Source organism: Pituophis catenifer, unplaced genomic scaffold (assembly GCF_029215685.1).
Source record: "Pituophis catenifer annectens isolate HBS135680 unplaced genomic scaffold, rPitCat1.0.hap2 SCAF_1, whole genome shotgun sequence".
Taxonomy (NCBI): Eukaryota; Metazoa; Chordata; class Lepidosauria; order Squamata; family Colubridae; genus Pituophis; species Pituophis catenifer.
The window spans coordinates 37,290,439-37,318,278 of NW_027256881.1; the positions used below are offsets into that span (position 1 = coordinate 37,290,439).

At 37.0% G+C, this 27,840-nt stretch overlaps 1 protein-coding gene across 1 annotated transcript; it reads left to right on the forward strand.

Annotated features, from left to right (window-relative positions):
• Positions 1-389: 389 nt before the first annotated feature.
• Positions 390-27,840, forward strand: ARHGEF33 (Rho guanine nucleotide exchange factor 33). Its single transcript, XM_070947949.1, has 15 exons — positions 390-411; positions 4,685-4,734; positions 9,915-10,079; positions 11,245-11,366; positions 11,993-12,135; positions 14,792-14,836; positions 16,480-16,704; positions 17,078-17,204; positions 19,454-19,586; positions 20,493-20,576; positions 21,382-21,465; positions 22,718-22,866; positions 25,003-25,167; positions 25,575-26,322; positions 27,706-27,840. The coding sequence occupies exons 1-15, from the start codon at positions 390-392 to the stop codon at positions 27,838-27,840; spliced, it is 2,397 nt and encodes a 798-aa protein (XP_070804050.1).

Below are 27,840 nucleotides of genomic sequence, written 5' to 3' on the forward strand. Positions count from 1 at the left end.
ATAACTAATCAAACAGGTAGCACAAAGATTATACTATGGCCAGTACAGAGTCTTGTTGAGCTATAACTAAAAACAATGAGGATTTAAGAATGGAAGCAAGTTGGTTCTTGGTTTGAAGAGCTTCATTGAGACCAGAAGTGTCTTGGCTTTTTCTTCTCAGTAAAAGTTTTCATAGAAACTTGTTTTAGAGATGAGCCAAATACCATATACTCCACTGGTAATCAATAACCTCATTATATTTTTTCTTCTGCTAAAATTAGGAACTCTTTCGTCTAATTTATATGTAAAAGTTCTTTAAAACAATGGGATGGATTTTTCCCCTCAGTAAAATTTCAAAGTGGGAAATATATTGACTGAACTTGAAGCAATATCCAACATATTTAAGAAGCATGGATTCAAATAGAAGAGAAGGTAACTAATATATTTAAACTGTTTAAATTCTTCTTTATTCTTACATAATACTGCATTTAGCAAATTATAGAAAAACATTCATAAATATAAGACATAGAGGTTAAAAACAATGATGCTTAAGGAATCTGTGATGGAAGATGCTAGAAAAAAAATAATGGCTTTGGCATATGGAAGCAAAATGCTGTGCATGTAGAAGCCAATTGATTCCTGAGCAAAAGCTCATTTAAAGAGGTTGCTAACATGAATCCCATAAATTCTGCCCAACATCCAATTGGAGATAAATGTTATTAGAGCTATGCTGTATGTAGCCCTTGTTATTGAGAGGAGAAACAATAAGCCTAAATTGCAAAGTAAAATTGAAGATAGCGATAGAAATTTATATTGCTGTATCTGTTGTCCAAACCTTGGGAGATTGAATAAACAAATAACAATGAATCATGCATTGGCAATCCAATTTCTGTTGCAGTTCTAAGAGTTAAATGAGGACCTTTACTTCTAGAAATAGGACTTCTGTGTATCCTTATTGGATAGGCTTTTTCCCCCTGTTCCAAGGCCTCTTTAGTAGGTATGGGATGAGGGAGCTAATTAACAGGAGAAACAAGTCATCACATTAATCACAAGCATTGATCCTTGGAAGAGAAGGAACCCAGTTTTGCAGGTAGGATTCATGTTTTATATGTGTTAATACTTCATTTACACCAGCACCAAACTTCTTTTGATTACAAAAACAAGTCATTGACTTGTGAAGATTATGCATGTTACAATTGAAAAGAACATCCTTCCCCAATAAATTAAAAACATATTGATTGGTATATAAAATGTTAATGTCTCCAATGGCACATCAGAAAACAACCAAACTGTTGCAAATAGTACCTTTAAAAGGGTCAACAAGAAACGTACAAAATAGTAAAAGTTATGGGTTGAACCTTATGGTAAAGACACATAAAAAAAGATAAAGGCATGAGTGTTGGAGAGCATGGTAGAGATAGAATCAAAGATAGGCAATTATGTCATTCTACAAATGTAAAATTCAGAATTAAAGCAAAAACATTTCATGATGAATAAGACTAAAGAGTGATATCTGTGAAAAAGGTTAGTATGTATTACATATTTTTACTGCTAACCTATCCCAAGTAATTTTGAATCTGCTTATAGTCTTCATTTTAAGTGAGAGAAAGCTGTCACAGTTCATACTTTTAAAAAATTTCTTCTCCAGGTAGTTTCTTATCATTGTGGTAATTCCCCAAACAATCAGAAGAGCTGAAGCAGATTAAGTGCCTTGTGTTTATTAATTTGGCTGGAGTCCTAGATTTCAAAGATGCCATCAAAACCTGGCTTTTTCTACAGGCTTTGAAGATGGAAACATTGTGAGCATCTTTCTCCTGTAATTTGGAGATTAATGGTTGCCTGGTTTTTATTTTAGTCCTAGGGATATGCTTTGTATTGTACCTATACACGTTTTAGGTTTTGTAAGTTATTTTAATTAAGATATTTTGGAAGATATTTTATATTAGTGGGTGGGTGGATATTATATAAAAACTGTGCCTGCAAATCCCATTTGCGAGTATTGGTTGAAGTGGAAATTAATTTTAGGATCTTTTCAATTAACTGAGGTCCCAATGGGAAGTAAGACACAGGATTTAGATTAAAATGATAACCATCTCTGTATATCTTGATGTGTTTATTTTTTTTTGAAGTCAGATGCTTTCTGGGATGCTGCACATATTTAGGATGTTGTAACCATGTATAACTAAATTGGGAGATTGGCACATTAATAAAATGGCTGCCATGGTGGTTTTGGCTTTCCTTTCCTATCCTATCCTGTCCTGTCTTGCCCTGCCCTGCCTCCAGATGTTCCTGTTAAACCTTTTAATCTCTCTTTTTTTCTGGTTAGTTGGGCATATTTCTAAAGCAATCCTACTATGACCCTACTATTTTTGAAAAGTAATAAGTAATAACAATGTTACAACTTTATTAAATTTATTTATTTAGATTTCTAAAAATAATTCTGAGATCAATGACCAATTGTATTCTTGAATATATATATGTGGTTTATTTTATGATCCCCACAGGAACCATGCCTAACCATTATACAGTATAACAAAAGATGTAGATTTTCAAAAGTATAATTCATGCAGACTTTCTCATTCATTGATTTGCTTTCTAATTCATTGTAAAAATGATACTGTGTGTTTGTTTTAAGCAGAGCAGACCAAATGGATAGAAATTCTAGGACAGTAGTGAAGTAAAAAGTAGAAGTGCCTTCTCTGTGGGGGCACCTACTATCTGGAACGAGCTCCCCCCAGAGATACGGAGGATCCCGGATCTGCGCACTTTCCTCCGTGCTCTTAAGACCCTCTTATTCCAGCAAGCCGGCCTGGCCTAATTTTTCTCCCCTTTCTTTTAAATCTTTTAAATTTTTAAACTGAAATTTTAATTTGTTTTAAATTATTGGGATTTTAATTGTCGTGGGCTAAATTATTTAATTTGGTTTTAAATTGTTTCTAACTTTTGTATTTCTGTATTTTATCCTGTGCCTGTTCACCGCCCTGAGTCCTTCGGGAGTAGGGCGGTATACAAATTTAATAAAACAAACAAACAAACAAAACAATTTAACATTTGACCTCTGGTAAATCTGGATTAAACCAGGCAATGAAATATATTTAGATCAGATTCACCACATTAAACTACTATGTTTAGCTGTGGTTTATTAGATAATTTAAAATTGATTAGCTAAAATTGATTAACATTGTCCTTAGCTATAAACTATAGCTAACAAATGTCTCTGGAGATTTTTAGTCATCCAGGTCATGGTTATTGCAAAACTGCTCTTTTCAAGAGGCAACTGGACTTTCTGGTTTTTCTTTGAAGACGTTTCGTTCCTCATCCAAGAAGCTTCGCTAATAAGACTGGATGGTGGAATTACCCCTCCAAGAAGCTAAACGTCTTCAAAGAAGAACCAGAAAGTCCAGTTGCCTCTTGGAAAAAAAGCACCTATAGTTTACAAACCACATTGGTTAAGTTCACACAATGCTAAGCTACAAATAATATGTTAACCTATTCCCAGACAGCAAATTGACTTTTTCTAATGATAAACTAAGAGTATCTAAAGTATACTGGAAGATTCTGGAAGATTCTCATAAGAAGGTGATGGAACAGCAAGAAACTATTTTAGAAGAGCCAAATTAGGCTGAAAGACACACCTCAATCTTTGAGAAGAGAGGTGCTGAAAAGTTTTCAATCCTTACAGTTTGAGAAATTTGATTTGATTTTCACTAATGAGAGACTAATCCCAATTTTAAGAGACATGCCTTTGAGTTCTTCGTTCAACAATTAAGAGGGTTTTTTTTCATTTAATCTAGTATACTTCCAATTAACACAACTATAATTCTCATCATTCCCAAAAGATTGGAGGGGAGTCTGACTGGGAGAAAATAGTCATTTCCAGTTTTATAAAGTTTGTTATGCAGCACAATATTTAGATTTATTTTATATACAATGTTTCTTGTAAAACCATTGCACAAATGTCTAATAACAATTGTGCAATAATTTTTGTCTTCTACATGGATAGAAAAATTGTTTTTTTAAATATATTAAACCGGTAGGCTTGCCAGTCCATATCTTAGCAGGAAGGTTTTGGAAGGTGAAAAACATGGGAAAGGGATTTTAGGTGCATGTTTAGGCATCTGGGAATAAATAATCCCAGAAAGGAATTAGGACTAAATTTAAACTTTGGAAATCTAGTAAATCGTAACTTTTCTGGGGCAATTTCTAGATTATCCTAATATGGAAACATCTCATATGGAATATCATTACTTATAGATATCTGCAGAAAACTGGGTTCATTAATTGAATATCTAACCTTTAGTAGCAAAAACATGGAGTTGTTTTTTTGCCACAGAGACACTACTTGGTGCTAACCCTACACTATAACACAGATTAAAAAAAAGTAAATTGGAATAAATGAGGGGAAAAAAACGGAGGCCCACAAATGAAATCGTGGAACTTTAAAAAAATAGTTGGTCTTAATATGGGGCATGGGACGAACGGACAGGTCTTGCACCTCCATTGCCATTTTTTCCCCATTAACTGGAAAATTAACTGGAGTAAATGAGCACTGGAGTCAATTACGTATTCCATTGCATATTCACAGCATAAGGCTTCCATCACAGTACTGGCTACTTCTGCACAGTTGCAGGAATATCCACAGGGTGTTTATATATAGTAAGTCTAATAAGTCAGGTTAATTGACTGAAGTTCTTTATTCCCACAGGAGAAACTGAAAGTGGGCCAGTGATTAACCCTGCAACACAGATTGCCCAGGTAAAAAAAAAAAAAAGAACAAAATGCTTTAAAGAATCCCAGATATATAAAGAATTAGCGAGGCTTTTGAAATCTCAAAGTGTAATTCAAACCAAATTTTAAAAATCAATACAAAACAAACTAATCATAATTATTTGATATGTTAATTATACTAATAAGAAATATTTTTTTATATTTAAAACATTCTGTTTTATGAAGCTTACCTAGACTATAACAACTTTTTAGGGCATGTGTAGATTATATATTTCCCTGCCCTTTTCCTATAATACTCTGAAGTAGGAAGGGATTCTGATGCACATACGCAAAGCTACCCCATTGGATATCTACCAGACCAAGGCAGACCATAAAGTACAGAAATCTCAAGAAATATTAATGTTTAAAATCCATTATTTTCAATTGGATTGAAGGCTATTCACATGACAAGATTTCTGAAATGGAGACAGTAAAAGGGAGTAGTGGAATCAGGAGAGCCTAAATGCTTGTGAATATACACAAGCCACAGCATTCTGCAGAGAATGTCTATCCACCCTCTTCTTTAATACATTTAACAAATAGAACCCAATACCTATATGATGGCTTTAATGCATGTGGTCTCAAAATAATCTTGAGCTTCACATTACAAGTTTGTTGTTGCAGTCCTTTGTGCAGGATGGTTTAAGATACTGGGTTTCTCTGGCACATTTTTGAGGGGCTTGTAATTAAAAAGAAACAGAGGAATCGATGAAGAAACAAGTAGAATGCACAGGGAGAGAGTATTTATTGTAATTCTTGTTTTTGTGATAAATCACAGTAGGGTTGGTCTGGGAAAATGATGGATGATATGTAATACCCAGGTACCTGTACTTATTATTGGACTTCCAATATTAACTATGCAGTCCTGAAGGGAGTTCTATGAACTATGAACTCCTGAAGGGAGTTCAGCAAAAATTAGTGAAGTACAGTATATGTTGATTATTCCTTGCACTGGGAATGGTTCCAAATGCTTTTCAAGAAAGTTGTAAGAAATAAGGGAGAATTTCCCTTTAGGAGGGTGCATTTTTAGCTGAGTTTATGTGGCAGAGAGAAAAGGGTGGGTTTTTTTTTTTGTAGGATTTGGAATCCCATTGCAGAAAAAGCAATTGATTTTAAATAAGAAATAGTTAAAATTGTCATTTTTTCAAAATTTCAGGTTTCCAATTTTTTAAAAAATACAGTAAAACCAACAACCACCACCTTTGGCTTATTCACCTACTTGTCTTTTAAGCTGCTATCTAAGGGCCAAAGTCAAACCACTTTAAAACCAAATCAACTTTCCTCCCAAAAGAACGGGATGAGGGAAACCTGGTAAATGTACTGTAGTAGTTTTGAAGTATTAGTGGCTTGTGTTGAATGGCAAGCTTCAGTGTATGAGGTAGACTAGAGGATTGCTTTTTGATACAGGGGCACAGTAGATTTCAGTTATTTCATTCTGCTCATGCTTGGTCAATTTTTTTAGCTTCCTGATTGGATGACTGAAGACACCTGGGTGTGTGGCAGTTTACACGCATTGTTTTCTACATTAACACAGAGAGTTCTGGATTCTAGAGAGAGGATTGTACTGTAGGATGGATGTTAATAATTTCTGAAGAGTGATTTATTTAAGGTGAGGAACTTTGCTAGAACTTGGAGTCATCAAATCCATGTGATGCTGAGATTGCAATAACTAGTAGAAAAACAATAATATTCTAGAGCAGGGGTGGGCATCTATGGCCCCTTTATGTCTAATCGACTTCAACTTCCAGAATTCTTGAGCCAGCATGGCTGGCTCAGAAATTCTGGGAGTTGAAGTCCACAGGTCATAAAGGGGCCATACTTGCCCATCCCTGTTCTAGAGAGAATGCAGCACTTCAATGCAATCCCAAGAAAGGCTGCTTCTTCTAGAATAGAAACAGTTTCTAGTGTGAATTTTAACTGAATAGATAAAACTGATGTTAACCCTTCCATTTAAGAGCATTGTGGCATGGTTAAAAGAGTCAAAATTGAAGCTCCACCACATTTTTAATTTTTTTTTGGCATGTGTGTGTGATGCATGCAACACACTTAAAAAGAGTTATTATGATTTTAACAGCCACATTGATTTTTTTTTCACTCTCTTGTAGATATTCCAGCTTATCATGTCTCATCCTTTTAATTTATTTCACTGTGTTTATAGTCTGATAAATTTTATAAGGAAGAGTCTTTGTGGTATAAATCTGACAAATTGATAATCAAATATGTAAAATCAATTTTTGCATTGATTGTAGCCATACTAATTCTTGGTTGCTCAAAATCTAACTGCTAATCTATGTTTTGATATCTTAAAACATATAAGCATCAGGTGGCTCTTATGAAAATTCGCAAATGTTGCCTATTCAGTCTTTATTCCCAGTATAGCCACCAGTAGGCTAATAAAAACTGTGAATAAAGGTTATATTGCAATAGAATAGTTGTGTCATCCTGTCTATAATTCAAGACCATCATCTTGTTTTGAATCAACTAGCTTGGACTATGCATTACTTGTTACAAAGTATAGATCTGGCCTGTACAATTTATTGCCTGTAAATTCAACACAGCTGAACAAGTTTTAACTCCTCAAGGACATGATGAAAGCCAGTTTGGCATGATAGTTAAAGCATCAGGCTAGAAACTGGGGGACCATAAATTCTAGTTCCCTTGGGCATGAAACCAGCTGGGTGTCCTTGAGCCAGTCACTTTCTCTCAGCCCTAGGAAGGAGGCAATGGCAAACTATTTCTGGAAAACCTGCCAAGAATACTGCAGTGTTCAGGCAGTCTCCAAGGATTGGGCATGATTGAATGGAAGATAAGAAAGGGACATGATAATCTATTACCTGCTTAGACTTTCACACCATTTTTGTCACATGATTAGCAATCCACTGGCTGCTATGCTGCCTGGTTTGGTATGAAACTGGCCAGTGTAGTGTGGTAGTTAAGATGTTAGACTAGCAATGGGAAGATCCCAATTCAAGTCTGTTCTTGGCACAGAAGTTCACTTGATGGCTTTTTGCCAGTCATGTACTTTTAGCTTAACCTACTTTGCAGGGTTGCTATGGGGAAAATATTGGAAGAAGGATTGCTATGTATATTGCCTTAAGTTCCTGAAGGAAAGATGGAATAGAAATTTAACAAATAATGATTTAAAATAATATCAGATTTAAAAGAAGAAATATTTTTTTCAGCATATTTTCTAGTTCTTATAGCTATGAGTAAAAAATGGGATATATATTAATATATAAAAACACAAGATTATTTTTCAAGGATCGCTCTAGGATGTTTTTTACGGAGAACACCTGAAAAATATATGGTAGATATTGATCAGCAAACAGGTTATCTTGCACAGCATTCTGCTTCCTACATCTGTTCCTAGTATTGCTGCTTCCTAAAAGCTGTGGAATACTTTGTAGTTTGAAAGATGGTGACAATGCATACTACATCCTAGTGTGTTTACAAGCAATCCTAGAAGGCAATAAATCCAGCCTCTTGTATTATTATTTATTACTATTTATTAAATTGTTATGCCATCCATCTCCCCTATAAGATGACTCTTTTCTTCCACATTGCTTTCATTTAGAATAGAATAGAATAGAATAAAACCTTATTGTCAGTTTAAATTTACACTAATCAGTATTCACTAAAATGAAATTTCATTGCATTCAGCTCTCAAAAGATAACCACATACACACACATATATGACACAGAGAAACATCACAGTCTAGTTCGAATGTATACATATACGTGGTGGGAAAAAAACCAATCCTGCGAATTTACAAGACGGATGGCATAAGGAACAAAGCTGTTACAGAATCTAGTAGTCCTGCCACATTTGGTACAGTTTGTAATTTGTGGGTTGGAAATTTTTGAGACAGGGTGGAAAATCAGCTTTTCCATCTGGAGAACAAAGAGTGGAAGGCATATATATGCCTACTTCCTGAAATAGAAGCATGGCTATGGGAAGATACCTTTTTTCTGTGATTTGCTAGGAGCTTAACTTTTTTGGTTACAACTGAGGCACCATCATTGAATTGCAGGTGGTGACAACGAGAGTGCAAGGAGTGTGTTTAGAGGTAGGTCTGGAAATTTCTCCATTTTGATCGGAATTTGCAAACCTCCCTCTCCAAAGTGAAAATTATTTCTAATATATTTAAATGACTGGTCAGTGAGACCAGTGAGACTTCAGTAAGATTAGTACCATTTGTAAGAAATGTCTAATTCTGTGGGAGAGGACATGCTGTAGACATTGGATTCACTTCTTGATATGTCAAATAGAAAGGTTGGAGAAAAGATAATGGGTAAAACCTTTGTAGAGATTTCATAGAACAGCCTTTTGCACTCTGCCTGAAAATTTGTTTTGGTTGCAACATCCATAAACCACAATTGGCCTGCTAGTGTGCTTGTTGGAGTTAATGAAATTGTAAGCCAAAACTTGCAGAAGAAGAATGGTGGAAATAATTATAGACTTGATCAAGGGTATCAATCATCAACTCCTGGATGATAGCTCTCCATCCACATTTCTATAACCTCCAAAACTACTCCTGTTATTAATTAAACTGAACATTAAATGTTGTTATTTTGAGGTAGGAAACAAAAATCCTAATGGAAGACTCAAAATAAGTTTAAGATAATATTTTTTTAAAAAGAGCCTCGGTGGTGCAGTAGACTAAAGTGCTCTTAAATGCTAACACTTAGCTGCCAGCTGCCTGCAATTAGTGCAAGTTTGAATCTCACCAGGCTCAAGGTTGACTCAGCCTTCCATCCTTTCGAGGTAGGTAAATTGAGGACCAGGATTGTGGGGGCAATAAGCCAACTTTGTATAGAACAACACTGCTTGGGGGGGGGCGAAAGCCCTAATAAAAGGTATATACAAAAAAGTATGCAGGCTATTGCTATAATGCATTGTAAGCTGCCCTGAGTCTAAAGAGAAGGGCAGCATATAAATTGGACTAATAAATAATAAATAAATAAAAAGGAACAAAATAAAATCCATGCCACCTTAACACTTTTTTATGGCAGCCTTCACCCACCCCATGTATTATATCTAGCCCCTAGTCACTAGTCGCACATTAGGGAGGAAATGTCATAATTAAGAGAAGACTGTATGGCTTAAATTATAGAATCCATCTTGTTTTCCAAGTCACTGAGAATTCATGTGGGTTTTGGCTCATCAGTTGCAGGCTCTGGCTTCTGAACTTAAAAGTAGCTTCACGGAAGCAATGCAGGAACTTTCAAGAATTCAACATGGAGAGTATGCTCTTGAGGAGAAAGTTCAAAGCTGCCGGTGTGCAATGGAGGAAAAAGTGGCCGAGATGAAAAATTCTCTAAATGATTTCAAGGTAGGCATGCAAGTATTCTGGGGCACTAGTTTTGGATGGTCAAAAACAGATGGCCTGCTACATGATACAGCATGGCAAAAGTTGAAAAGCTACAGTACAAAAGGACTATTTATTGACAAGGAGATGGCCTGGTGTGCGTTGAACAGGCTCATTCTTTTTCACAGGGTTATTAACAATTAGTGTAGCAAACAATAGTCTAACTTACCTTTGTGTTTAATTATAGCAGTATTCTATGCTACCCATAGGTAAATTAGCCTCTCTCAGCCTTCTTCAATTTGGCACATAACACGAGCCATTTGAAAAAAGGGTGGACAGATTTATTGCAAAGTGGGCTATGTTTTCCTTCTTTTTCTTTCTCCTACAATGCACAGTTCTGAGTTTTCTTAGTTATCCATGACTCAGGCAATCTCTTCCTTTGTTTTTTAAAAGAGTTTTTATCATCTCAATTAGTTGCAACTAGGAAAATGTTTCAATATACAACTTAATATTTGGGCAATTCAAGTTCCCAATGATTGCATAATACTTGCTCCTGATGAGAGAAACTAAATTTTTCCTGTCTCTTTCATAAAAAAATAAAATCCAAAAATAATAGAGGGGAAAGAGGTGGTACATGGCTGCTTCATTTACTGTATTTTATTTTCTTCTTCTATAATATAACATGCACAAAAGTGAAAGAAGGAAAGGAAATTGACCCACTAATCATAGAGAAAAGAAAGTGGTCTCTGCTCTGTCAACCCTTCAGTTTCCATTGTAAATTCTGCCATCTTCTATCTCACGCTGACTTTGCCTTCCTTTCACAAATGGGACAAATGCAAAGCAAATTAAATATTGGGGATACCCCTATTTTTAAAATCCTGTTAGGATATGCTGGGATAGATGACGTTATCATTTATACCACAAGTAGATGGACTGTGCAACCCAGACCATTATTAAAAATCAATAGTACAGCTTTTCAACACAATTCCAAAATGGGAACTGGGCTGTATAGATGTTTCTATTGTAGTAAGTAGATCTACTATTGAAATGATGTACATTTATAAATACTTCTTTCTGACTTGATGTAAATAATTACAAATCTGGGTTGCATTTCCTGTAAGAAAGAGTTTAAATGCAAAGCTGCAAACGTTTTCATGTCACCCGTCAAAAGTTACCATTTTTTAAATAGGAGGAGCTTAATGATGCCAAATCTATGATTGAGGAAATTAGCGCCAAACAAGAAGAGATGCAGCAAAAAATTGAGCAGCTGCAACAAGAGAAACGGAAGGAATCTCGCAAACTCAAAGTGAAGTAAGTGACCAATATTTTTCAAAGCCCTTTATAATTTCAGAACAGCTTTGGGTTTACAGCTCTTCTTTTCTCTTATGTAATGTATTAGAATCAGACTTTCCAGGAGCTTGGGAGGAGGGGTGGAATATAAGAAAAAGTAAGTATGTAATGTAATATTTACTTGTTTTTATTCCACTGAACCCCAGCTCCTAAAAAGTCTGATTCCAATATATTATATAAGAAAAAAGAAGTGAGGGTCCATCTAGGTGGCTGAAAATAAGGGGTGTAGTTTAATAGGGTGTGTACCATATTGGGGAAGTTATATTTTTTAATTTAGCACATTTATTCAGCTATGGCCCAGAGGGCAAGAGAGTGGCTGAGGGATCATTGTGGCTCCTGGTCCCCTATTAGATACTGTGCTGACATGAAGAAAGCAGTGCAATACCAAGTTAGCCATAATCAATGGTTTTAATTTGCTGATGTCATATGGAGCATTACTATTAATACACTATAGAATACAAGGAGACAAAAGTGTGTGTATTGATGTTGCTACAACATTTAGAGTACTACAGTGCCATTGATGTGAGCCCCAAAGCAGCCATTGTATCACTTGGCTGTCTTGCTTTTTAATATTTTTCTTTCCTCAGAAGAATTCAAAAAGAGGAGCATGGTTCCCAGACTGTGCCTACTCCTCTGCAAGGAAGCCCCTTTCGAGCCCTGAAACTTCCAGAGCCAGTTTTAATTAATGAAGATTTTGTCAAGCTTTTGCACAATGCAACGTATGAGAAAGGTACTGGTTTTATTGGCTTACATATCTTGTTCTATTATGTGTACCAGAGAGCGACTTACAGCGTACGAAAGGGCTTTCCTCCCTTATTTCTGTTTTCCTGTTCCTGAGCCTTTGCTTATCTGGAGGAACTGTGCACTGGGCATGATAATCCTGAGAGCAAATTGCCCAGTATTTTTGTTTTTTATTATTGGAGCTTAACCTTTGGGGAAACGAAGGGCCATTTTAACACTTTGCTATGTGTAATAAAGAAAAATATTTTATATCACCGCTGCTTCAAAAAGATGCCTATCTGTCTCTTCTCTTCCATATATGAGCAGTGTATAGTATGAAGTATGGTATGTTGCAATAAAGGAGAATATTTGTAGGACAGAGTTGTAATGTTTGCTTAGGATGCATGTTTCTATATCCATCTGCAAATGACTGTGTTCATGGTTACAATTCTTTTCAGACTCGTTTGATTCTTTTTGGGAACTCTTTTCCTTGGCAATTTTGGTTAATATTTGCTGGAGGACAGGCTGTGGTCAAACTGATACAGCTGTCCCAGAAACATATTTTAATATGGTACAATGTGTACTTTCCAACACAGGGAGCATTTAATTCAGACTACAGCGGTTCCCTGCATGTGCAGGAGGCTGGTGGGGTGAGGGGAGAAACAAACAATGAAAAATATAGCCTTTTCTGACAGAGACTTTTTGCTGGGTAAATATAACAAAAGCAAAAGGCTAGATAGTTAGACTACCGAGGGAAGAGGGAAGAATGAATACTAAGAAATGTACAACTGAGAAATTATTGCTTTAGCTTTGGAGAGTGGATATGGAAGAGGAATTATAATAAATTTGGGAAATTTGATAGGAAACAAGAATAAAGAGAGCATAATTAACAAAGGACTCCTCAAAAGAAGAAGAATGTAGTTTCTAGCTCTATGTTGGTGAATACCTGGGTTGAACCAAGATTCACAAAAGTGAGGTAGTGTTGTTAAAAAGGTAATTTCCAAGTGTGCCAAAATATTAAAAAAGAAAATAGTAATAGCTCTTAGCAATAGCACTTAGACTTATATACTGCTTCACAGTGCTTTTCAGCCCTCTCTAAGTGGTTTACAGTCTATATATTTTCCCCAACCATCTGGGTCCTCATTTTACTGCCAGGGAGGACGGAAGGCTAAGTCAGCCTTGAGCCAGTGAGAATCAAACTGTTGAACTGCTGGCAATTGACAGTCAGTGAATTTGCCTGCAATCCTGCATTTTAACCACTGCACCACCATGGCTCTCTTTACTGAAAAGGAATAACCAAGCTTATTCCTTTTTAGTAAAAATGGAGAAATTTAAGTACAGTTTAAAGTTCTCTTGCAGGAAATCACTCAACATTGCCAAAATATTAGTTACCATCTATGTATGACGCGGTGGCTCAGTGGCTAAGATGTTGAGCTTGTTGATCGAAAGGTTGGTAGTTCAACGGTTCGAATCCCTAATGCTGCGTAACGGGATGAGCTCCCATTACTTGTCCCAGCTTCTGCCAACCTAGCAGTTCAAAAGCACATAAAAAATGCAAGTAGAAAAATAGGGACCACCTTTGGTGGGAAGGTAACAGCGTTCCATGCACCTTTGGTGTTTAGTCATGCCGGCCACATGACCACGGAGACGTCTTTGGACAGTGCTGGCTCTTCGGCTTTGAAACAGAGAAGAGCACTGCCCCTAGAGATGGGAACGACTAGCACCAGGGGTGGGTTCTAAATTTTTTTACTACCAGTTCTGTGGGCGTGGCTTATTTTGTGGGTGTGGCTTTGAGGTCATGTGACTAGGTGGGCGTGGCTAGCTGGTCAGAGTCATTTCTGGAAGGTCCTCGCACTTACAACCCAACTCATTTGTTTGCTTTTAACACTGATCAGCTGTAGGACGGCCCTTTGAAGCCCCACGGCAAGAGTTTAAACAGTTTTTTTCCCTCTAGTCATCAGCTAGGACTCGGGAGGCAGCAATAGATTGGGGGTGGGACCAAATAAAAGGTAAGAATAACGTGGGGGGGTGGGGGGGTGGGAGGGCAGGGGGGGGAGAACCGGTTCGGTGACATCATATCGTCACCGCTACCGGCTCGGCTGAACCGGACCGAACCTTTTCATTAGACAATATGAACCTTTTCATTAGACAATATCTGAATTGCCCAGCAAAAAGGGTGACAGTAATGTAGCCATGTATCATTCCTTGAAATGAAGGACCATATAAGTGTGTTTAATGGTGTCAATAGCAGCTTGGATACAACCATATGCCATACAAGTCTTTTTATGAAGGAGGGGCCATTCTAGGAAGTAGAATTTTCCATTCATTCAGAATTTCTCAACCTTAGCAACTTTACAATGTGTAGACTTCAACTGTGAGAATTCCCCAGTCAGCACTAAAGTTGAGAAACACTGTACTAGATACATATTGGTATTAATTAATTAATGAATTCTTAATTTGCCACATTATTTCCAAATTGGTCTTTCACACAAGCAATCAGTAATGATAAATGTCAAAACTGAAATTCACAGAAACAAATTTTAGAAACCAAAATTTTGGAAAGATTTTTCTCAGTTTTAATCTAAAAATTAAATCTAATTTTTGTATAAAAAGTTTGTTTTATTGATCTTTCCTTGCCTGTAACCTAATCTCTTGTTTTTGCTCAGTCTCTGATTGCATGCCTAGAACACTAGGAGAAAGCAATATGAGAGGTGAGTGGATCTGCCTTTTTTTTATAGATAATATTTTCTGATAAGTATTTTCAAGAAACCTGTAAAACACCAACACTGTTAATGAATAATGTTGTATAATTCTGTATGTTCTGCCTATTAAACAAAGGCAGTGAACTTCATAAGATGCAGACCAAGGAATCAGGGTTTAAAAGTTTTCCTGTTGAGATAGAGAAGCAAGTTTTCTTAGCATCTGTAGAACTATTTCCAAAGACCATAATCTAGGTAAGCTCTACCAGTCTATGATGTACTTTGGCTTGTTAATAATTAGTAGGTATTTCTCAGCGGGTTTGCTTATAAAATTATTTTTCTTTAGGAAGCTTCTTAGACTATTGCTGATTCTCCAAGTCTGAGTTTCAGTCATTTGGATTCAAGGGATTTATGATGAATTCTGCTGCCAGATCTGTCATCTACCTACTTTCCTTGATTTTTCCTTATAAGGAAAAATTACAATTGTTGAAATTTTGCAGTTTAGAGTGAAGAAAAGACAAGATACAAGTATATAAAATATAAAATGTATCTACAGTAATATGTTTTTCTCCATCTCATGGTCTAAAACTTGGGATCATTCATTGAATTTAATGCAGACATATTCAGGACTAAGGGAAGTATATTATGGTATTTCCTTAAACATCACATAGTTAAATTTGGAAATAATTGCCTTCAGATATGGTGATAGCCACTAGTTTAGATATTTTTAAAAGAGAATTGGGCAAATGTATGGGAAAGATGTTGAAACTATGGTTGAGTCTGTCCGTGTGTTGTGAAATTAGGGAGTTTTCATTGTATCTTCTGACTGCTAGTTAGTGTTCATCGATGTACTTTGCTAGTCTCCTGTCAGTCTTACGTAGTGGCTGTTATAGTCTTTACATTGTATGTTGTCATTGACTCTTTTTTCCTCTTCTTGGGCTACTGGGTCTTTTGGTTTACCAAAGCTGTTTTGGAAGGCTTTATGTGCTATGTTGATGCCTTGTAATAGTCTGTTGGTTGTTTCTGAGATATTTTGATGTATGGTAGTGTTATCCTTTCCATAGCTTGTATTGGTTGTGCTGTACAGGGTTGAGTAATCAGGCACTTTTTGATAAAGTTGTCTGGCTATCCATTTTTTAGATAATATTGTATAGACAGTCTGTTTCCTTTTTCTGGTGTTCTGGGTTGTTTTAGTGCATTTGTGCTTCTATAAATTCAGGTTTCTTTTAATCTGCATGCAGATTTTTATGTAGATACTAACATTAAAATAATTCTGATAAAAAACAGGAGTTGTTCAAAGATAAAATAGGAAAGTCTGTGTGAAAATCATAAACTGAAGCTTGACTGTAAGTTACAATTGTTCTACATGAACTCCTTTGAGAACTTTTGCAAAAAAACAAGAAATACTATGAAAATGGCACAACTTTCACAAGGCCTTCCAAATGTCATAATAAAAGATCTGTTCAACTTTCTCTTTTCCTGGAGAAATTTAGATAGATTGAGAGATGTGAAATAGGTAAGTATTTAAAGTTCTTGCATCCCAAAGGTTGACATGGCTTCAAGGATTTGCACAATAGAGTAGAGTAGTTTAGAGTAGTTTAACAGGCCAAATGGCCACTAAAACTATTCCCACTAACACCATGTTCTAATTTTAGGTGTAACCAGTACAAATCTGGACAGAGAAGAGAACTTCACAGTTTCCTCTTCAGGCGATGCTCCATCAAAAGGCCAGACATCGTCAACAATATGGAAACAGGCCAAAGACAGTAAAGAGAGGAATGATGAATATATTTCAAAGAACCTCAGCGATCGGCAGAGGGATGTGGCTCCAAGTAGATATAGCTCAGTAGAGAATTTGATGTGGGACTCTTCTGTTGCAGGTGAGAAAAACAGAAATGGCCAGGAGACCCCCTTATTTATTTATTATTTAATAATAATAATAATAGTTGCCAAGCATCCGAATTTTGATCACATGACCATGGGGATGCTGCAGTGATAGTAAGTGTGAAAAATGGTCCTCAAGCACTTTTTTCAGTGCCGTTGTATGTAACTTTGAGTGGTCACTAAATGAACTGTTGAGGACAACCTGTAATGCAGACCTCGGTATTCTGAAAGAAGTTGCCATGGCAACTGGTTAAGTCTTTGACTTTCCTGTTTGCTAATATTCTCTTATATTGAGAGTTTGTTTAAAAACAAGTGGCATGATAATGTGTCTTAATCTAGCAAACTAAAATTATCTTTGTTCTGTCATAGCTAAAAGGCAAAATATTGCTTTGGATTTATTAGAGTCTGAAAGAAAGTATGTTGTCAGCCTGTCTCTTATTCTGAAAGTTAAATCCACATTGCAAGGAACAGAAGTGAAAAGAAATACAAAGGAAAGGTATAGTATTCCTTGTACTTTCTTATATACTATGATTTTCTTTGGGCACCTGAATCAAATTTTCTTTTAAAATATCAGTATTTCATTCTCTCTAGACTTCCCTTCATTGGCCATCTGTCACCTGCCTGTTGGGACCCATCTTATTGCTAATTTTATTATAGAGATGGGCCCAAATGGCTTTTCAGAGTTCTCTACTACATTTATGAGCAGTAGAATTGGGTGGATGATTTCTCAGTATTTCTTCACAGAAAGGATAAATTATCAACAGTGATAATTTCATGGACAGAATTCCCCTTTGTGGCAACAGCAATACCACAATTTAAAAAGTAATTCCATGAAGAAGAGCTTTCCCCCATGACTGTATTTAATGCTGCTGTTTCCCCACTTTTCTTTAATGAAAACTCAGAACAGCTCTGGGATCTGGATCTTACCATATACCTGCCACTTCCTTATAGAATCTTCAGTTGTACCACTATGAAATGAGTGTTGTCTCTTCTTATCCTGATACAGTCTTGCCAAAAATGCAATCTGATGCACTTCATCAAACATTCCAACTGTAATACAGTCAGATGACACCTAAAGGATCAAACCACATGATACCCTGAGGGTAGAACCTATTGGCCATTCTAGACTAATGTGGGCATTAGTCTTCCTTCTCTAGTTTCTCTACTTTCTAGAGCTCCAGTTTCTCTATCTTCTAATCTAGGCTCTACGTTCTAGGGCAACATTCCCCAACCTTTCTGGGTTGGCCCAGCACGTGTGTGTGTGTGTGTGTGAGGGAGAGGGAATGGTTTTGTGTGAGAGGCAGGTTTGCATAAGTGGGGCTGCCAGCTCTGGCACCCACCACTCACACGAGTGGGGCTTCCAGCACCAGCATCTGCTAATGAGACAAATGGGGCTGCCAGTGCTGGCGCCTGCTGCTTGCACTAGTGGGGTTGTGCATGCACGTTGGCTCACCACTCACATGGACCAGTTACGAATAGGCCACGGTCCAGTAGTGGGCCATGGCCCACAGGTTGGAGTCCCCTTTTGTAGGGCTATTCTGTTTTGGAGAACTTGATAGTTCTGCTCCTTCAAACCAGGTTATGTTCCTGTATCTACTAAATCTCTGAGCTGATACTTACTGGACTTTGAGAGAATGATCAGCCTAAATAACAACTGACTGATGATGTTGATGGTGGTTGGAGTTGAGAAATGCTTTCAAAATAGTATTAGATCTGTGTTTCAAAGGTCCTGACAAAAAGTGGGAAAGAGAGGGAGGGAGATTTCTGTTATTGGCCAGCTATTACCTCAAAGGGAACAGCTACAAAAGCACCAAACACATGTTTGAAGAAGGTGGAGAATAACAGGAAACAAAGATACTCTCAGCCAATCTGATGATATGAAATGCTGTATAGTAAATCGCTACTGAGGAAATGGCCTTAGATTAAAAAAAAACTTAGATTTTTGGAATGGGGAGAAAGATTAACAACAGATTAGTTTGTTCTTAATCTTTGCCATTTTAATCTTTTATATTTATAATTTTTTATATATGGATTGTTACATTGTAAGCCTCCCAGAGACTGCTCAAACCACGAGAAAGGCAGCATATAAATTTAATAAATAAATAAATAAATAAATAAATAAATAAATAAATAAATAATAAACATGCTCACTTCGTGCAATTGCCTCAGGTTAAATATTCCTTCAACTGCTTAACATTAAAACAAAATCAGCCAAAAATTACCATGGAATTTCAGGGTCAGGCATGTTTCATCTTGGTGTTAAAATCTGCATTGCAAATTGTTCCTGGAATATTTTGTGCAGGTAGTTCTCAATTTACGACCAACATTGAGCCATTTCTGTTGCTAAGTGAGACATTTGTGAACTGAATTTTGCTCCATTTTATGACCTTTCTTGCCACAGATTGTTAAATGAATCACTGCAGTTAAATTAATCTGGGTTCCCCATTGACTTTGCTTGTCAGAAGGTCGCAAAAGGCAATAACATGTCCCCGGGACACTGCAACCATCATAAATATGAGTTAGTTGTCAAGTGTCTGAATTTTGGTCACATGATCATGGGGACGCTCAATGGTTGCATATGTGAAAAATGGTCGTAAATCACTTTTTTCAGAGCCGTTGTAAATTGAGAACTATCTGCACTGTATATGTACTGTTCATATACGATATTATTTTAGCTATGTTATTCTGTATTTTTGCTAGTATATCTGTGAAAAAAACCCTCTCGTTCCTGTTTTCTGGTTGCAGTTTCTTCCCCAATTCTTTGCGATACTTGGTCCAGCAACATGTAGAGTTACTTCATGCCTTGCAGGAAAGAGTGTTGAGCTGGCCTCAACAAGGAATCCTAGGAGACATATTTCTCAGATTGACCAACGATGAGGTATTTTTGAAGGAAAATAAATAATACCTGTTCAAGGAATTATTGTACTATGAATGACTCAAATCAATGTGTTTGCATAGGTATATAGATACCTTTTTGGAATCTCTTATTGAAATACACTTGAATATTTCTCAAACTCTGACATATATTTTATATTTCCTAAGAGGGTTAATTAATTTGCATAATGAAACTTGCTTGTATAGTCTTGTAGTGCAGATGTAATTCCTATTTGTAGCAGAAAAGCACACAGGTAGTCCTCAATTTACAACCATTTCTTTACTGACTGAAATTACAACAGCACTGAAAAAAGTGACACGACCATTTTTCACACTTTTTTTTTTAATTTGATTTATATGCCACCCTTCTCCGGAGACTCAGGGTGGCTTACAATGCGTTAAACTTACGACTGTTGCAGCAACCCCATAGTCACATGATCAAAATTTGGATGCTTGGCAACTGGCATGTATTAATCATGTTTGCAAAATCCTTCTGATAAGCAAAGTCAATGGGGAAGGCAGATTAAGTTAATAGCTGCAATGATTCACTTAACAACCATGGCAAGAAAGGTGGTAAAAATCAGGCAAAACTCACATCTTGCTTAGCAATGGAAATTTGGGACCCAACTGTGGTTGTAAGTCAAGTCAAATACAAGGACAGAGAGAGAGAGAGGAGAGGGAGAGGGAGGGGGAGAGAGGGGGGGGAGAATGCCCCATTTGGCTGGTTTTGAATACTAAATACTTTGATGTGTGGTAGGATATCATATGTGGCATTGCTTCCTGTACCTAAAAATCCAAAGAAACAGAATCCTATCCTTGACCTGTATTTGTAGATTTAAGGATAAGTAGGAAATTGGTATCAGGCACATCTCTAAGAATTCTGAGGAACCTTTTTAATTTCTCTTCTCAGAACAGTTTTTTGGATTATTATATTGCTTACTTGAGGGACTTGCCAGAATATATCTCTTTGATCCATGTGGTGATTTTGAAAAAGGTGAGTTTTGGTTTGTTAAATAATTTGTTTCCTGCAATTGTATCATTTGAAGAGAAAACACTGCAATTGTTTCTGATTCAGACCCCTTTCTGCATGAATGATGTGGAAATTTTGCATGAATTGCAGGAAAAGAGCAGTCCTAGAGACACATAGGAACATAGGAGCATGTTTCTGCCATTGAAAGAGATCCCACCAAGAGGATGAGCAACATACTGTATGTCCATCAGAGTTTTGCTGGTTTGGGAAAAATAGCTTAAATTTGTGAATGATCTCATTCCTATGGCAATTTTAAGAAAATGGGCTGTGGATGGATCTCTATCATTGCTTTGCAAGGGTTATAACCTTTACATTGCTTTTGTTTGGTTCTAAAATACACTATTCATATATTTTTTGTTTTTCTATTTCCACACTCCTAGTTACAAATTACAGGTTCACAGACATTCAGAACAGTCAGCCTTATCTGAATGAAAGTACAGAATCACATATGTAATGTCCAATATCTAATAAAATCCTTATAGTTTCATTTTTGAATAATGTACAGTTTACGAACTGAAGACTGATCCATGTTAGGAGTATAATGCGGTACTCCTATTTCCAGCTTTAACAGTTCTTTTAAGCATAGAGATTTAGAAATAAGTAAACAGTGATTAATTTGCTAATTGTTACAGATACTAAATCTACATGCTTTCATGCATTAATTTAATAACTGTTGTTTAGAAAAAATATGCATCTATTTCTGCAATTAACAGAACTCATCTCTAATTTGTAAATGATTTACATTTATTTTATATTCTCTCGTCAACAGATTGAGGAAGAAACCAAGTCTGATCTCTACCTATTTTTCTTCCATATTGTCCAACGCATTCCAGAATATCTTCTTCATTTGCAAGTAAGTTCTAATAACTTTCTTTGACCTTTCTTTAATTAACATGTGAGAAAGCTTTAGCCCTTCCAAATGCAGTTGTATTATAGATCCTATCATGGTCAGTAGCTAGAAATAATGGGAGAGTTGTCCCATTATTTGGAGAGTCACAAGTTCCCCATCCCTGTGTTAATGGTTATACATTAGGAAATATCTCAATTCTTCTTAGATAATGTGGATTTTAGGAATACGGGAAGCTACAGTATGTTGTGTTGTCTTGCTACAGTGTTTTGGAAGAGGGTCTGTTTCACCATACAGCTCTCCATTCAGCTTTGGCCCTTTCAGAAGACTGTAGAATGCTGCCTTATATTGAGTCAGAACATGGATTCATCTAGCTTGGGACTGTTTGAAGGCTGCCACCCAACCCCATTCTTGTTGTTCCTAGCATTACAAGGTTTCAGTCGCAAAACTGCTGCTTTTTGATAATAAAGTTCTTGTGGGCTTTTTGTAAAAACAAAACAGCAAATTATACATATTTTGCTCCCTCAACCATACATGTGCAAAACAATATCACTGGACAATCAGTGTCCATTTCTCCTATGACTTCCAGACATTGAAAGAATGGAAATTCTTTAAGAGCCTTGGTGGCGCAGCAGATTAAAGTGCTGTTAAGTAACACCAGCTGCCTGCAATTACTGCAAGTTCAAATCTCACCAGGCTCAAGGTTGACTCAGCCTTCCATCCTTTCGAGGTAGGTAAAATGAGGACCCGGATTGTGGGGGCAATAAGCTGACTTTGTATAAAAAAGAACACCGCTTAGGGGCCCCCCGAAAGCCCTACTAAGGTATATACAAAAGTATGAAGGCTATTGCTTAACGCATTGTAAGCCGCCCTGAGTCTCCGGAAAAGGGCGGCATATAAATCGAACCAATAAATAAATAAATAAATAAATAAACAAACAAACAAACAAACAAACAAACAAACAAACAAACAATAAATTATGACTTCCATCCAGCTCTGATGTATAGTATAGCAACTGGCATTACATGCCCAAGGTTTAATTCAAGATATTTTCCCAGGTTATGAGGAGACCCTATAAGAGCTCAAAACTGAAAACCTTTTCTTTCAAAGCAAATGGTTTACCGGTGTGTTACAGTCCAAACTCAGGGAGAAAAAGGGGGCTTTGACCTGGTAATTAATGTAAGGTGAATGTCATGATTTATCTCAATGAACTGAGAAGACGTTGAAATTTAATTCTGATTTCCCCCTTTTGTACTAGAACATCCTGAAGTATACTGAGCAAGAGCACCCAGATTATTATCTTCTTCTTGTCTGTGTTCAGCGCCTGCGAGTATTCATTTCTCATTACAGTCTTCTCTTCCAGTGCAATGAAGATCTGCTAATACAGAAACGAAAGAAACTGAGAAAGTGAGTTTGATGCCGAAGTGTAGCCTTTTTGTCCATTTTTATAAAGCTTTCTTTCCAAGAGCAAAAGATATTTATATAACATTTCTCTTCTCCTTTGAGCTTCTCAAGTAATCTGAGACTGAGTTTGACTGAATGACTGGACCAGGATCATCCTGAGACTTAAGAGTGAATTTTAACCTGATCTTCCCAGCTCCTAATTAATTGCTACAGAATCTGAGAGTAGCAGTACTGTGCTGTGTTGGCTGTGCCCAATAGAGTACACAAAGTACTGGGGAAAGCATTAGCACTGCTGTGGGTAATCACAGTTCCCTTTAAAAAGGCACAAACATATTTCATAACCTGGCTATGTAAAGACATGTGAACAGCTTGGCTATCTCTGTCTTTGTTATTTTCAATCCTTCTCTATGCGCTTGCTCTCAATACATAAGGAGTGGAAGTCCAGGATAATGGGACTAATGAAGACACAGCTCTTCTGTAGTATCAGGCATATGGAGCAGTTTCACTTTCAGTATCATTGCTGTGCCTGCTGTTGCTACCTTAATTTACCTGTCTAGAGGGAACTGGTAGAGGCTCCTCAAATACAGTAAGTCATCAGACTTACCTCAGAGATGATGTTAGCTCCAAATGAGTTATGTGAAGTTGTGCTGGCCTTTCCATGGAGGATTTCTTCCTGTTTCTTTCTGCTCCTGCTTTGAACATTGTCCTATTTAAGAATGGAACACTACCATGAACCGTTGAGTTGGAGTTGCATGCAGTGTGGTGTGGATTGGGTCCTTTTAACCATAACCCTGAAACAGTGTTTTTAGTTCTGTCATCCTACAGTCCCAGGCATCAACAGTCTTTGGGAGGGGGCGGTCTGCTTTTCAAGGTCAGGTCTGCAGATTATGCATCCTGGTGATAGAGTGGATCTTTTAGGAACCATGGGGGCACAGTGGTTAGAATGCTATATCACATGTTAACTCTGCTCACAGACTGGAGTTCGAGCCAACTCAAGGTTGACTCAGCCTTCCATCCTTCTGAAGTCGTTAAATGAGGATCCAGATTGTTGGGGGCAATATACTAACATTTGTAAATGGTTCAGAGTGCTATAAAGGACTGTGAAGTGGTATATAAGTCTATGTGCTATTGCTATTTCTCCATGATGGCACCTGACTTGTGGAATTACTTCCTCTTCAATGCCATTATGATCTTTTAAGTTTCTTTGTTGTTACATTTTCCACAGCCATTATTTTTTTTCCTTTTAATTGTTTTATTCCTTTGGAATCTTTGCAAAAAAGAGTAATACTGTAAATTATTTGGAATTATTTTTAATAGGTACAGAAATATATGAAGGAATAATAGAAATTTGATATTGTTCTATTCTAATAAAAGCCTGGTGCATAAATGAAAAATCAGGTGGATCTGCTCATTACTTTGCAAGAACTGAATCCTTGTTTAGCTTTTTTTCCTCACACAATGTTAAATTCCACTTGGGAGATTCATCATATTGTTTCAGTTATACTTTAATGGCATTTCTTGAAAAAGCAGCATCAGTTCTTTAACTTCTAAAAAAGCTTGTTAGATATCAGACAGAGTTTCATTTCTGTTTGTTTTGCTGTTATAATATAGATACTACTGGTATTTACATAGTTTTGTTAATGAACATGAAGTATTTTAGTGGGAGATTGATATGGGACTTGGGGATATAAAGTAGGTTGTAGATTTCTTAGAAGAATATGGTAATTTGCAGAGAAGGAAGTTCTAAATACATTCATAACTCTTTAAGTGTTTCTTTTGCACCAGGCTCTGGATGGTGAAACTTGATATTCTAGTACCAAACATCACTCCTATAAGCCTGTTTCCTCTCTAAGATATATGCAGTATATTTTCCTTAGTTGTTTGGCCTACACAAGGGCTAAAAACTTATTTCTGTTAATGAAAGTAGAAGTTCTAAAAAATTGCTTGTGATCTAGATATTTATCATACTTCTAATCCTTACATGGGACTTTAGATCAGTGATAATGGTATTCAAGCACTATAGATATGAAATTATTTGTTGCTGAAATCAATGCAAGGCTAGTTCCCCATTAACTAGAAAAGCTGGTGCGGTTGCGTTCTTGTTGAACTCATAGTACTATTACATTTCTGTTTTACTAGATCTTCCTTCATAAAGTTATATAAAGGTCTAGCCACTCAGTGTCCCAGCAGCGGACAAGCAGCATCTCCAACACCAAGTGCAACTTCCTTTCACAATAGTGGAATCCATTCTGAAGAGACAGTACATCTATTCCCATCAACCTCTTTTTCTGGAACAACTGCTATGTGAGTACAAAGATAGCATCAGAAGATACTAATTCAGGAATATACATTATAGCATAATGTATATTCAGCGTCTTTGTTCTTATTCTTGTCTATTCTTATGTTTTGCAAACTTTTTGGTGCAATATATTTCACAAATCTTTCAGATTTTGTTCACATAGATAACTCAAACTAAGATAGTAAAAAGAAATGTACATGATTCTCCAAATCCTTGTGAATTATTCATATTAGAAAATAAATATTAGCAAGTTACTTGAGGGGAAGCACTTAATTTACTTGAATGGCAAGGGACTCCCAAAAAATTGGTAACCCAATCATCCAAAGAGGAGTTTTCATCTCTGTTGGGGGAAAGGGGGAAGGCTGTGTTTGCTTAATCTTGTTTACCTGTATTCTCTTACTACTCCTTTAAGGCATTTGATGTCACACATAAAAAAAGGTCAACAAGAAATGGCAAACATCCCAGGGAAACCATGTGAGTGGGAAGCTGATGGAAGAAAGCATGGCAGACCAGAGAGTGCTTTAATTTCATCTCAATTCAATGAAGAGGACTTGAAGGCTCTGGCGGCTTCTCTGCAGCCTGTCCCAGATAAGGAGTTCAATGCTGCTTCATCGGATATGAAAGAAAACCTGGAGAAGTCTCACAAAGCTACTGTGGAGCTTCTGCAAGACAGCAGAAGCTTTACTCCTGATTTTGAAGATTTTGAATACCAAGGGAATACATATTCCATTCCTGGACTCTATGAGAAAGAGCCTCTGACTATCCTTCAGACTTGCTCACCAGCCTCTTCTGAATCTAGCATTGACATCTGCTTCTTGCGACCTGTGAACTTCACAAAGGAACCAGAGAAGGCACAGCGCACTTTGCAACTGCTTCCCAAGAGCAGCGATCTAGAGCACATTGGTAGCAGCACCTCCAAGCGTGAGGCTTTTCGGAGCAAGGGCAAACAACTGAGTCAGTCCTTGAAGGAGTTTCCCCGGAGCGGGTCTGAAGGCATCAGCACAAGGCTATATAGCACAAGGAGCAGCAGTGGGAGTCGGCTGTCCAACTTGCAGGAGAGAGGCTTCCAGCCCCATGAGGCCTCTGCCCCCTCCAGGAGCTCCCATTGGAACTACTTTCCTCCACAGCGAGGAGTGGGTGAAAAGCAAAGCTTTGTAGAAGTAAGGAGAGCAAAAGGCCAGGGCAAACCCACTTCCCACCAGGGTCTGAGAAACACGTAAGCGGGCTACTGACTCAAAGGCAAAGACGGGAGGGGTCAGGGCTGTATCCCACAGGGCTATCATTCAGTTAGTCCCTTTGGCTAGTAGTTGCATGAACCCTGTGTTTGGAGTACTAGTTGAAAGCACTCTCCAGAGTATCTTCCTGCCTCTGTCTAGATCAGAAGCATCCAACCATAACAACTTTAAGACTTAAGGACTTCAACCCCCAGATCAACCCATCTCCCTCAAGCTGGTTGGGGAATTCTAGGAATTGAAGTCCACAAGACTTAAGGTTGGACACCCATTTGCTAGAAGATAATGCTTGTTTGTTTTAAAATGCCAAATTAAAGAATGTTTCTAATTCCTTGAATGGTATAGACAGTAATGGAGAGAGTACTTCACACAACACCTTATATGTGATAAACTGTGGTTTAGTGGTTTAATCTAATAGTTTGCATCTTCATGACAAAGTTAACCATGATTGAATGCACATAGTACAAGATGAGAAAATATGATTGGCTAATTTATATCTGTATGTGTCTTGAATACAGACTGGGACACCATGACAACCCAAAATTAGCATTAATAAGAATTGAGAAAGAATTAAGAAAGAGATGGCTACAAATTAGTTGTACTGTTCTATTTTACGTAGGCTCTTCTAAGGATTTGCTGCTTTAAGATTGATCTTAGTCTGCTACAAACATCAGCCATGCCTTGACAAATCATTTGCCTTAGCTTAGATGCTCCTTGCTACTGAGCCAGGTGTTTACTGTGACATTGAGGTGAGCCTTTCTAAATCAGATGATTAGATTATAAAGATGAAAAGTTAATAATAGTAGTAACTATTATTAACTATCAAGGAACTATTAATAATAATAATTCCAGGGTTGTGCATGCTTTAGAATATATATGCAGACAGATACACCTGATTCCTGCCTGCTTTCCTGCTAGAAATGCAGGAAGCAATCTTGTAAGGAGAGGATAAACTTTGCTGCTCTTGATGAAACAGGCTTTTAAGAAGCAATTCCTAGTCTTTCAACTGGATTTGGTTCCTATGACCCTTTTTTAGGAACATTGACAATTGCAGTTGCACTAGTCTATAACGGACTGTTCTTCAGCCCATCTTATCCAAATCCTCAACTATTGGTTTCTTGTGATGTGTAGCAGTCTTCATTGTGCCAAGTGGGCTCCTGGGAACTGTGATTTGCCAGCATTTATAGAGTAAAAGGTTTCCTACTCTTACTTCATAAGTTTCAAAACAAACATTAAAGGTTTCCTACAGAGGTTTATTTTCTCAATTACTTTTGTTCCATTGAATGAGAATATTTTTTTTTCCTTTTTCAGGATATGCATTTAGAAGATATCCGATTCTCTTGCAGAGATGACAATGAACAAACATCTTTCAGCAGTCATCCACCACGGCAAGAACAAAAAAGAGGCTTCCGCAGTTCCTTTCGCAAACTTTTCAAAAAGAAATGA